At 32.3% G+C, this 13,328-nt stretch overlaps 2 protein-coding genes across 2 annotated transcripts in view; both read right to left on the bottom strand.

Moving 5' to 3' along the window:
- The window catches only part of LOC124353911 (breast cancer anti-estrogen resistance protein 1), a 57,053-nt gene extending 43,961 nt beyond the window's left edge, over positions 1-13,092 (bottom strand). Inside the window, exon 1 of the mRNA XM_046803964.1 lies at positions 12,663-13,092. Within this exon, the coding sequence (XP_046659920.1) occupies positions 12,663-12,704 (42 nt within the window). The 5' untranslated portion in view covers positions 12,705-13,092. The remainder of the gene's footprint in view (positions 1-12,662) is intronic.
- Positions 8,807-12,663, bottom strand: LOC124353912 (required for meiotic nuclear division protein 1 homolog). The gene has a single exon (XM_046803966.1). The coding sequence runs from the start codon at positions 12,584-12,586 to the stop codon at positions 11,420-11,422; it is 1,167 nt and encodes a 388-aa protein (XP_046659922.1). The 5' UTR covers positions 12,587-12,663; the 3' UTR covers positions 8,807-11,419.
- Positions 13,093-13,328: the final 236 nt, after the last annotated feature.

The raw sequence follows: 13,328 nt of genomic DNA, 5'->3' as shown, positions 1-13,328 counted from the left end.
TTTTTCGCCAGTCTATTGTAACTGCAATAAACGTACCTGTATTCATTTCGGACCTTATTTTTGATCATAGCGTTATAGGAAATGACTCATTTGTAAATATTATTAAATTTATAAGCATCCAAACGCTTTTTTTCGAGTTAAGTTTATACATTTTTTAATATTTAAATTAAATATAAAAAGATCGAGTTTTTTTATAACCAATAAAGTAACTAGAATAAAGCGTTTGGATGCGTAGACTACTAATTATATTTTTAAATGAGATAGCTCTCATAACTAAGACTGACTAAAATAAGATTTTAAGAGTAACATTGTTCTAATCTACTCTTGGCTACAATCAAGATGACCGCCACTACAGCCAGTTGCTCTTAAGTGATATCCTATAGTGGGGTGAAGGTTATATTTAACTGAATGACTTGTGACAACGTGTCGGCGATTGGTGGAAAATTTACTGTTTGGATAGATAAATTAGATTTATAATGTACGTAATAAGTAAATAATATTTTATTTTCGAATTTTAACACTCAACAGAACGGTATTATTCGATTGCTAGATTGATCTCGCTATACTAGCAGGTGTTATATAAATTATTTTAGCAGAATATCAGCAATATAGACATTATCTTCAAGACTGTGTTCTATCAGTATTAGAAACCCAAGCGATAGAATATTTATATACTTCTTGTGGCTACTTTATGTTTTATTTCAAATACAGAATAATGCTAGCAATAATTTTATGTGATTAACTCAATGGACTTAAAATATTAAATAATTTAAAAACAAACATAATTCCTTACTTGGATTAGTTAGTGCATCCGATAACACAAATTTAACAATCCAACTTATAGAGCGGTAAGCTTTTTTTACATGAAATTAGTAGAATTATATATATTATAAGTTCCTATTGTGCATTTTTATATGTATTTATGTAATAGGTATTCATCAAAATATTCTTTAAAAGAGTGGAGTTTATTTAGAATTACCAATTAAATGTATCCAGTGTAATTAATTGATAAATCTCAATCTATAAATTGACACTTTTACTAAATTATCAAATAATTCCTAGCAACACTTATTCCTGCTTATATTTCGATAACAAAAGTTTTCCTCCAAACGGTAGCTACGCCCCTAGAGCGGGAAGGAAAGCAGATCTACGTTCAGGTGTAGTCCACATTCTCGAGGCGCTGGGTTCAGGAGTTCGCGACGGGTCATCTTCTACCTTACGGTTCGTGAAGGCATTACAGTCAGGTGACTGACTGCTGGTAACTGAAATATTTACAGTCTGGTTTCCTGTTGGACTTTAAGATTTGGAATCTCCCCGCGTTGGAATGAAACGCGAAAGGTCACAAGGCCAAACTCCTTTCTTGTAACTGTAACCACTGATACCATCTATGTCATCTACTGTTCTGTCAAACTAAAAATACTAACTTTTGCGTGACAACTAAATAATGCATTCATATTATACTACTGTCGCTGCGCCGATGTGCTATAGTTAGTTACGTATGCTGCTCACAGATAGCGTCATTCAACAGCTCATTCTGCAGTGAAGGTGACTAAAAATAAGGTGATTCTATTCAACGATAACACTTACCGATTTTCGTAATGTAATTCAACTTGTTTCTTATAAATATTTAACCACTTTGGAGAGTATATACTTTTATATGCGCGGCATGGTGCATCGTGGGTGTTGATTGCACGTCAAACAATTGTTCATAATAATGAGATGTAATCAAATGTGCCCTAAACGGGCTAAAGCGTCTTGGATAATACGAACACAATATATAATTTGCCTATTACGTCACGAATTGAAAATGGCATTATTGTAAATTCATACGTTCATTTTACTGCAAAATGTTTAAAAGTCAAAGCCAGAATTGGAGTTGTAATCCATTACGACCTTCACGAAAATGATTCTGGAAACATTACGTAGTGCTGTGATAAAAGAAATATTTAATGTAGAAAATTAGTTCACCTATGAGATTGTGTACATGATACGTTACCTATGATACGTACCTATGATACTTACTATAAGATGTTAAGTAGGTCATAATGTACCTGGCGAACCTCCCTCTTAAAGAATTATACCACCCCATATGGAAGCCCAATACTTTCAGAGGTGACTAGCTCAGTTATTTGTGTAAATAGAGTCTTGGTCATAAAGCAAAGTTCTAAGTATACTACTGCAAACAGACAGGCGCCCTGGACACACTAAGAGCAAGCCCCCTGTGCACACTGCGCAAATGTCTAAATTGTTTTGTGCCACCTTAACAATTCATGTGAGTTAGACCGTGACAGTCCTATCTCCGCCTCTTTAAACAGGCGTTTTTCATTTAGTTTCCATCTTACAACCATTTTAATCTCAGTTAATATAATGTTACTTGCATAGCTGCAATCATGCTTTCTTCTTTTTCTCTTCCCATAAGTCCATTGTGTAAGTTAAAAGAATTGTAAAAACACAATGAAGTATATGCGACACCACGTGACCTCTAAGTTAATATGCTCTATAACAATAATTATTATTACTTCTTACTTATATTTGTTAGTACATCTATTAATATTCATTGTACTCTACATTCGCGGAAGCAGTTTGTATGTATGATGACAAAATATTCACAGAACGTTTCATTCTCTCATCTCCACTTTCAGTAGATACAGACTAGACAGACAGGAAGCGATGTGTGAGATGAAAGATGGCTCAATGTGTACACTCCAGCCACAGCTCTCTGACACGACGGTGATAGCACCTTTAGCGCGATTATTTAGCACCGAGACTAGTACAAGCTTAAGGTTTTACATTAGCCATCAGTGTTTTCAAGACCCTTTCAAGCATTATTGATTTAAACCATTTTTTTGTAAAATGAATTTAAACAGCTATTATTGAGTAATTAGAAACCACCAATGTATTATTTTTAGCATGGTGTAGGTTAAGAACTCATTACCGAACATATATAATGTATGTCGTGATTAAACCCATATGACGAATATGCTATATCCTGAAACAAACGGACTATGGACTCTAGTAAAATGACCTACAGTTTTCCCCCCATATGAGCAATGTTAAACCTTATTTTTGAACGGTAACTTTATGGGAGATATCTCATTGTTTAAATATCATTAATATCTCAAACTTTATTGAACTCCGTCGTTTAAGTATTCAAACATCTGTAAAGTATATTAACATTCCTTTGCGCAGGCTGTTTTGTAGTCTATTTCAGCCGTAATTTCCTAGTAACCAATTTAGCTCGCCGTGTCAGGTTTTCTTGCAGGAAGGTAGTGATTTTGTAAATTGCTACTGACATAGTAGACCCGTATGACGTAACGAAGTGCACGATCGCATCGTGAAGGTCGCTGATGTGCTGACGTCACCATTACATCATCAACGTCCACACGCCAGCGATCCACGTCTGGTCCTGGGAACTGGGCTGGCTCCGTCTACAGAGCTATTCCTGGACCACCGGTCACTGTTCCAGTCCCAATGTCATGCGGCCATTGTCCTTCCACTTGACTATTTTGATACCAGACTACTGTACACCGACAGTGCAGGGGCGTATCCAAAGGGGGAAATAATGTCGCTTCCTCCTCTTATTTTTGTAAATTTAACTACATTAAATTGTACAGTTAAGTTATTGTATATAATGATGTCATCTTGCTATATGTTCTTTGTATAGTAATGGGTATGCAGATAGATAGTCACTCTTCCCTTTTACCCGAGATTAAATTTCGTGGGCTATATAACATAACAATAGAAACACTCAAAAACGACTTTTAACATTGTAGTGATTTTCTGGGATAATGTTATATATAATATGCCATGTACAATTCATGTATTTTTACAAATGGAAATGAGCTCCATTACAAATGGCCGATACTGTTCAATGAACAAAATAACCTTCCTCCTTTCAACAAAGGATGAAATCCCACTATAACCAACAATATACGAAATAACACCTCTAAAGCAATTGCAAAATTGACAAATTTTAAACCTTGCTCAAATGCAAAAATTCACTATCCAAAAATACATTCCCATACAGGCCACAATATCCACTTGCAAGCAGTGTTTATAAACACAAATATATATCTATATATATATATACAGAAATACAAAGGGGTCGGGTATTTGTTAATTTAGGAGTTGGTAGTCAGTGGAAGGATCCGAATCCTTTGAGTCACTGATTATATTATATTATTCCCTTAGAACTTGTGTCATTGTAAACATGTTAATATGAATATTCTGAAGTATTAAATTTGGACGGGAATTTGAACATAGCGATTTTATCACCTACTTGATACAATTCTTGCATGCATTTAGGGTTACGAATTTAAATTCCATCTGGAACTTCATCAATTGAATCAGCTTATTCTCAGTTTGAAGACGGATATTCAGGAGTAGACGGCATGAAAATATCAAGTGAGAGATCGAGACGGATACAGTTTTTGCACAAGTGCGTCAAGTGCGTGTACAAGTCTGCAGCCGCGGCACATATGCCTTCCACGTGGTTGAACTGGCTGGCATCACTGGCACGCGGCATGTCCTCTTGGCTTGTGTACAGAGTGGTGTTCTGACAGCCAATAACTTACAGAGGAAAAGCATATCTGTAGACTGAGAAAATGGCATGTGAATATACCGTCCCCAATCTACAACCCCTCTTGTGGGGGTTTTAAATTCGAATAGTTTCATCTGTGTAGGCTACACTATATTTGTAAATACTCTTATTTTGTTTGTTGGACATATCCAGGTCGACAAGGAATTTTAAACAAACATTTTGGAACCCAAAATCCTTTCTTGTGATACCTTCCATCGTAAAAGTGTTTATATGTCATTGACAAAACGTTATTTTACAAAAGAGATTTGATAAAACCATGAATTACTTATTGGTGATAATGAAACCTAATTTAGACCACACACTCCCTAGCTCAAAATTGGATATTTTATATTGCTTTTATATTTAATTTAACTTATAACATAACTATGAATGTTATTACAGTTTTTATGTAATATACTTCTGATTTATTTATATTCATTCAACTTTGAGCTGCCCTTACTAAACTAATAAAATGTGTTTATTTTCCGAAAACATATTTATATAACACTATTTTCGCTTATAAGTATTCTTCGAAGTACTTTATAGTGTACACAAAAACAGAAACAAAAATTCAGTGCTCATGTTTAATTTTCGAGTTGACACAACCCTTCATCAGAACACACTGAATTAAAACATATAAACAGAACTCAAACCAAAAACAAAAGACATAACCAAAATAAAATTTTAACAAATAAATACCATAAACAACAAGATCCCAATCAGCTGTATGTAGAATATTTGTAAATGTTTACATAGAACTAAAAATTTTTTTGTTATAAAATGGAAAAGAGAATCATCTTAGGTTCAACCCATCTGGTTGCCTTGATTTTAAAATTAATTGATGTGCGATTTCAACATTTCTTAAATTTATCAGATTGGTATTTTGATTGGGGTTTGGCTCTAAATGGTAAATTCCTTTTAGGCTGAAGCAATTTTCTAATTTATTTTGATTGTGTTGAATCACATGAGCAGATAATGGTCTCTCATAATTTTGATGAGCAACATCAAATCGATGATTGATCATTCTCACTCTTAATGGAGTGATGGTTTTTCCAATATAGTCTTTGGGACAAAATTTACAGGTTAGTTGATAAATTATGTTTTTTGTAGTGCAATCAATGTTACCTTTAATAGGATATTCTTTTTCAGTTGTGCTACTTTTAAACGATTTAGAATTTATTAACATCTTACAAATGCCGCATCTTGGCTTGTTACAAGGATTGCACACATTACATTTGATTTTATTACTTTTTGTATTGCCTTCATACTTTAATTTCGGTCTAGAGAGAATGTTTTGCAAATTTGGAGGTTTTTTAAAAATTACTTTGGGGGGCTTAGAAAATAAATTTCTAGTTTCAGGGGAAGATTCCAAAATAGGAAAAGAAACCTTTAGAATTTTGTTGATTTTATGAAGGCCAGGAAAATATTGGGTGATAAATTTAGGATCATTAGGATTAATTGTACTGGAAATATTTTTAGGTGCTCTGATTTGTCTATCAACAAGATTTTTTGGATACCCCCTTTCAAAAAGTACATGGGACAGTCTGTTTATGTAGTTATGAAAGTCAGATTGATTGCTACAAAGACTTTTTGTTCTTATTGATAAACTCTTGGGTATAGATTTTTTAATGTTAACTTCATGGCAGCTGGTGAAATGCAAATATTGCATTTTGTTACTGTCTTTGACATGAATTTTTGTTTTCAAATTGTGATTTTCAATAAATACATCAGTATCCAAGAATGTTACTGAATCTGGTGAGATAGACCATGTAAATTTAAAAATGCTAAATTTATTGAGGTTAAAAAGAAAGTCGTTAAGTTCTTTGATACCATGCTGCCATATTATAAAAATATCATCTATGTACCTGAACCAAATTAGAGGTTTATAATTTTGACTGGTTAAAAAATTCTTTTCCAATAGTCCCATAAAAAGATTGGCATAAGAAGGAGCCATCCGTGTGCCCATAGCAGTTCCTTTTGTTTGAAGGTAATTTTGGTCTTGAAATTTAAAATTATTTAAGGTTAAAATCATGGTCATAAGTTTGAGAATGAAATTAGTACTAGGTTTGGAATCGTTTGGGCGTGAATCAAGGTAATTTTGGGCAGCGCTGAGACCATCATCTGTAGGAATATTTGTATACAAAGATTCTACATCGACAGTACACAATAAGACGTCGTCAGGCAAGGGTTGATTAATTTGAGCTAATTTAGTTAAAAAGTCATTTGTGTCCTTGATATAGGAAGGAAGTGTTCTTACAAACGGCTGCAAGATGTCGTCAACATAAGCAGATATCCTTTCCGTAGGGCATCCATAGCTGGAGATGATAGGCCGGCCAGGAGGTGGTCTGGTAGGCTTGTGTGTTTTCGGTAAAGTGTAAAACACTGGAGTTCTAGGACATCTAGGTATTAGTAGTTCAATGGCTTTCTGAGACAATCCCTCTTGAGGACCGTTGTTCATAAGGTAATTTTGGATTTGTTCATTATGTTGAGGAGAAGGATCTTCATCTAATTTCTCATATGTTGATGTGTCATTCAGTTGTCTTTGTGATTCACCAATATAATCTAAAGAATTCATCAGAACGATAGAGTTACCTTTGTCGCTGGGTAAAATAATTATGTCTTTGTTTTCACGTAGTGATTTAATTGCTCTAAATTCATTTTCAGATAAGTTTTTGGTAGTATTTAAGTTGTTAGGAAACGAGGAATTTGATAGATTGGCTAGGACGACATTTATGAATTCTTCAACAGGATGATTAGTTGGTAAAGGTGGAGGTTCCCAACCTGGATTTGTTTTGAATTTTGATAAACAGTCAGGAACTTTTTCAGTTATATTTTGATTTCCTGTATTTTGGACAGTAAAAAAATACTTTAATCTTATACTGCGTGCAATATTAAGGGCATCCGTAACAAGTTTGAAGTGGTCAAATCTTGGTGTGGGTGAAAAAGTTAGGCCTTTTTCTAATATCGATCTTTCGTGAACATTTGGTGAATAGTTAGACAGGTTTTCAATTCGCAGGGTTTCTTCATTGCTGTAGTTAAATGGACGATTTAATTGCTCTGATTGTTGCTCCGAAGTTGTAGCTATGATTGTCAGACTTAAGTTGGTGGTTGTAATTGGACGAAGACTGTTGATTTGGCTTAATATCGGTAGCATCCATGGTATTCTTGGTATTTATGGTTTCAATAGAAGTTGTAGTTTGCAGAGGAGTGTTATTGGAAGAATTGGAAGGATGGTTATCGGAGGAATTGGAAGGGATTTCAAAGGAAGACGTAGAAATTATTGGGAAATTTGGAAGTAAATTTAGATTATCAAGAATTTTTTCAGTAACACATGAAGATGTTTGTCGAAAGGCTTGTTGTGGAATATATATATATATATATATATATATATATATATATATATATATATATAAAGGTATTAGGCTGTATAAGTATTAGGTTGTTGCATTCAAACTTCATACTTGAATGTCTTGATGCATGTGAATCAAGGAATTTAGTAAAAAATGTTTCAATTTATTTACTATTGTACCTTGTCACTATAATAACCCTCTAAAATCGCCACTCCCAGTTTATTCATGGCGCCGGCTGAGCCTTAAGTACTTTAGCTAATTATGAACTAATTATGCTGATTGATTATTCAAAGTAAAGTGTATAGAAACAATTATAGTTCACATTTATTTCTTATTGGATTTTGATCCGTCTTTATTTTGTATTTCATGTGTTTGTGAGAAGAAACTCTAATTACAACCTTCCACAAAATTCAAAATTTTTCATTTAGTGAAGGGGAAGAGGGGGCTAGAACCCACCTCAAAAGTATTACAAAATAAAAATTAAGCATTTTACTTTGAATTAGGCCCATATAATGTATTTAAATTTAGATTCATTCAAATTTATTCTATACCTTCATGGTGAGGTAAGCACTTCAATCAGGTTCACATCTTCCTTCCCCCACAAAGTCAAATCCGAGTTACACCATTATAAATTTTATTATTTCCTTAACTGAAACAAACTTTAAAATCAAAATTGTAATTAAAATTTACACCTTATTATTACAGGGATCTATTTTGTATGAAAACAATCCCCTGAATTCCAATTTCCCATGCCAGTTCATACTAATTATTATACTATATTGTTAAAACACACTCAGGCCTCAGACAAATTAAGTGTTGGTAACCAAAGGATTTAATTAATTAGAGCAGAGCACAGGTGAAATAAACATTGAAATTCTTTACTGTTAAACATTTATTTTTAATAATCAAATAAAACAAAAATTAAATTGTATATATTACAATTAACAATTTCAGTGTTACCTTAAATTTAACACCATAAACATTATTAATAATTAATTGAAATCAGTTTGATACGAAAATACAAAATTTAAAAATATAATATAAGAAAACATCTAGTACAAGTTATATATACCATATAACTACAACTTGTGTACATCTTGTAACAATATAATATATAGAAAATATTTCAATACATTAAGGCTTGCATTGTTAAACAATTCAGTTTTGACAATCAATGTAATAATTACAGGTCACAAATCTTGTGCAAACACATTATCTAGTATCAGAAAATTTTACAGAAGCATACACATTTCTAAATGCTTAATTTTAAAACAAGTAAAAACATCACCCAAAAAGTAACATACATCTTCATATTCGAGATTTCTTAAATGTTTATACAATTTTAATACTTACTCTACTATTATTATACCAAATAATAAAATCACAGTGGATTCATTAGTAGCTCCTCATGTATGTATATATATATATGTATAACAGACTTCGACTTCTATAATAGTCCACTAAATGAATTTTCAGTTGACAAACTCTTTTGGTTAGTAAATGTACAATATTTCATCATACAATTACTTATTTGCAACTGTTTACCTATACTGACTTGCACTGACTTACTAAAATATTTTATTTGTAAATGTCACTGATAACATATTTTTAGATTTTAAGCTTTGGAAAAGAAAATTAGATCCATTAAGAAACATAATCATGTGGAATTGAAACTTAACACAGTTAAATGAAGGAATTCTTATTAGAAATTTAAATTAGAATCATTCTTTCATTTAACTTATTTGAATCTAAAATTATAAGAAAACTTTTCTGATTAAGTTTGAATAATCGCAATTATAACTACTAAGCATTACTATTCATTAAACTATACATCAAATTAAACTTTGAAACATTCTGACTAATCTGATACACACAATATTCAATTTAAATGCAATTTCTGTAACAAAACGTTTTATTAAGAATAAAAACCAAAATCGAATGACTCATTAATTGCCACAGAGGAAACTTTAATTTTATTTCTTTAAGTTGAGACTAAAAAGTAAGTTTATGTACAACCTTCACAGCCCTAGCCTGTGACTGACAATATGCTAGTCAACTAAGCTACCAATTGATTAGTGAGAAACATATAGGAAGGCGTTACATATACATGACTTGAGCACCAAAAGAGACGTTTACCATCGTCAGTAGTGAACGTATTAAAAGAATACCATTAAAGTTCCAACATGTTATAAGAATTTAAAAATTCGACGTTTATTTTAAATACATATTTTTATGACTGAAGTAACACAAAAATATAACAAACAATAACAAAATAAAAGTACAGATCTCAAAGAGGTAAAAACTTATTTTAGTCATATAAGCAATTACTTTTTTAATTGGGAAGGGCATGATAAAGTTACTTATAAGAGAAATATTATACCACAACAAAAAGCAAATAAAGGTAAATAGGCTACATTGAAATGTACCCAATAATATTTTATTGCCTTGAAGCCTGGATAACTGTTGAGCCAATTATTTGTTTAATTAACTTTGGAAACTTTAAAAAAATATCATTGTTTAAGCTATATGCTTTTGAATAGTCTTAAGCACTAAGCTAAAAAGTAGTAATAGTGTAGCAAATAAATATCTGTTAAATGGAAAATATAAGGTTAATGGAGAGATAAACAATGAATGAATTGAAATAAGCAAACTAATAATGGAAAGCTCTGATATTCAAATAAAAACTAAAAGCAATACAAGGCATTTCTTCAAAAAACTTATTTAATTCAATATTCAATCACAACAAATGTTTGGTCAGCATAATCATAAGATTGAAAATTTTATAACAACCTTTAAGAGAGCTGTTTGTATTTAGGTGATATAAGTTAGTTATAAATTAAATTCTTGAAATAATGTATTGAAAGTCACATAAAAACATTTCATGAAACTGTACCAATATACAATATACTGATAAAACATACCAGGCACCACTTATGCAATTCTACCGATCATTAACAATTAGAAAGTAGCCTATATTTAGGGAAGAACAAAGAAAATTATTTCTAAAAGTATAAAATAATTCTTAGTCCTTAGTTTTCCCAAACCTAACATGCTTTCAATATTTCACACCAAATGTATGCGATACCCAAGTTCTTGGTTCTAGTCCGGCTTTAGCTACGTAGCCTATTTCAAAGAATTTTAGAAAATGAGTTATGCTGAATTTGATGTATATTAAGTAATCAATAAAACAGGTCCAAACAGACTACCAAAAACATAAATTTATCAGTGACACAAAAGTTTTATTTGCAACAAAGTTTATGGCAACTATAAAAAATTCTGAATCTCTGTTGGTGATTAAGCTGCAATAAGGTATAAGACTAAATTTAATCACAAGGCTATGTAAACCAGTGATTAAAAATGTATAAGTTACTACTAGAAGTTTTAAGAAGACAAAATTACAAACACTATAATCATAAGGCCTATTGCAATAAGTTTACCTTCTTTAAATAACTATAGATGAGCTAAAAGTGTAGCAAACGGAGGCTATTTGCTAATGTCTTGAATGAAGAACTTCAATGACAACCTCTATCATGATAAGTATTATTATCATCCACTCCAGTCTAACATGATGACGATCACTGAGGTGTGATGTCAGAAGTTCCACTAGTTCCATGCAGTGATTCAATTTTTCGTTCATCACTCTTGTGCGCCGAGATATACTGAAGTAACTGCAGAGTTGCAAATAGAGATTTTCCAGCTCATCATTCTCCCAGTAAAAGTCTGGCACGTCTAGAAGATCTGAGGAAAGATTGATTGAATGCCGTAACGCAAACAGTTCCCCAGTTTTACGTGTGACCTCTTTGCGGGAAATTCTTAAGGCTTTACCATTCTTTAAATCTTCCACTACATACTCTATAGAATCGATATACTTATTTAAAGACGCTTCCCAGATACCAAGTTTCACGGATAATGACATGGCATTAGAGAGAGTGAACTTGTCAAGATTTATTTCAAGCTCTTTTACTCCTGCACCTGAGCTGATACAGAATTTATTATTATCCAAGATGCTTCTCTTATTTGAGGATGCATAAGAATAAGTCATGATTTCTCGTTCTGCTAACACTAACTTCCTATTGTATGATCCAAATTGGTATTGTTTCAAGAAATCTAAAACACTAATGCATTCAAGTTCGGGTGTATTCCAAAATACTACAGATCCTTCTCTAAAAAAGTATATATGCCTCAATTCTGAAGACAACTGGTAATTTGCAACAGCATGAATTACATCTGCACCACCATTTGTTAATGGGTCTACCGCTGTATTTGTTGGTTTATATAGATTTTGCTTTATTAATCCTTCCCTTAGTTTTTCAAGATTGTACTCCTCTGATGTTGCATAAGCAGAAACATGCCACGTTCCTGGTGTCTTCTTATTATCCACTTCTTCTTCTGAAATTTTCCTTCTCTGAAGACGTTTAGCAGAAGTTTGCACTTTAATATCTTCACTGAAGCAAAGTTGAGCGTTCACTGAAGATTTAAACAACATTCTCGACAACAATGAACTATTTTCATCTGAAGAGAAAACTTTAAAAGACTGGGCCCTTGATATTAATGGGTTGAATTTTAGAGAAAATATGTAGCTTGTGGTCAATGCACCTAATTTATTAAATTGTGCAGTATTCAACCGTTTAACAGCATACATTGTATATAACGCCATGGTCTTTGTTATTGCTATATTGTGATTTATATCTCTAAGCAAAAATGTATGTTCATAGTTCCAGGAAACGTCTTACCTGGGATAGTGAAAGAAGAGGACTGTCTTGTAATTGTGGCATGACGTCTAATTGAGGATAATAACCACTGCACTTCACTTTTCACTAGCCATTCCAAACACCATCACTACACTTATGCAAATAACACATTCCGATATCTCACTCTAAAAGCTGTAATTAACAGGTGTTAAAATTATGGTTGAGCTCAATTGAACATTTTGTATGTCATATAGAAATCTCAGTTTTTCTCATTTCATGAGCTTAAACCTAGTAATTGCAGTAAAAAATTATAAAACTGAAAACCACAATCAAAGTAAACAATCTAACACACGTAATTATTCTCAAAATGGTACCATTGATGTTGTGGAAACGACAAACTAAACAATACTCAAGGCAAGTAGCGCAGCAGCCGACTAATGGATTAAATGTCAATAGACTCAGACTACATAGAGAACAGAGATGATGAGGCTCGAAACTCAGCCAATCAGAATCGCAATAGTACTCAAATCAACAGCTGATGGTTGACAAACAAAAGTGCCAACTTATAAAAGTAAAATACCTTGATCGTTACGTATCAGCAGATAAAATTTTGTAATAAAAACTACAAACTTGAAATGTCGATACACCAACTACATGTTTTAGGGCAAGTATTCGTGAAGGATATATATTTTAGCTTTTAATTATACT

This window comes from Homalodisca vitripennis, chromosome 2 (genome assembly GCF_021130785.1).
Source record: "Homalodisca vitripennis isolate AUS2020 chromosome 2, UT_GWSS_2.1, whole genome shotgun sequence".
Taxonomy (NCBI): domain Eukaryota; kingdom Metazoa; phylum Arthropoda; class Insecta; order Hemiptera; family Cicadellidae; genus Homalodisca; species Homalodisca vitripennis.
This window is presented reverse-complemented; position numbering and strand designations above follow the sequence as displayed.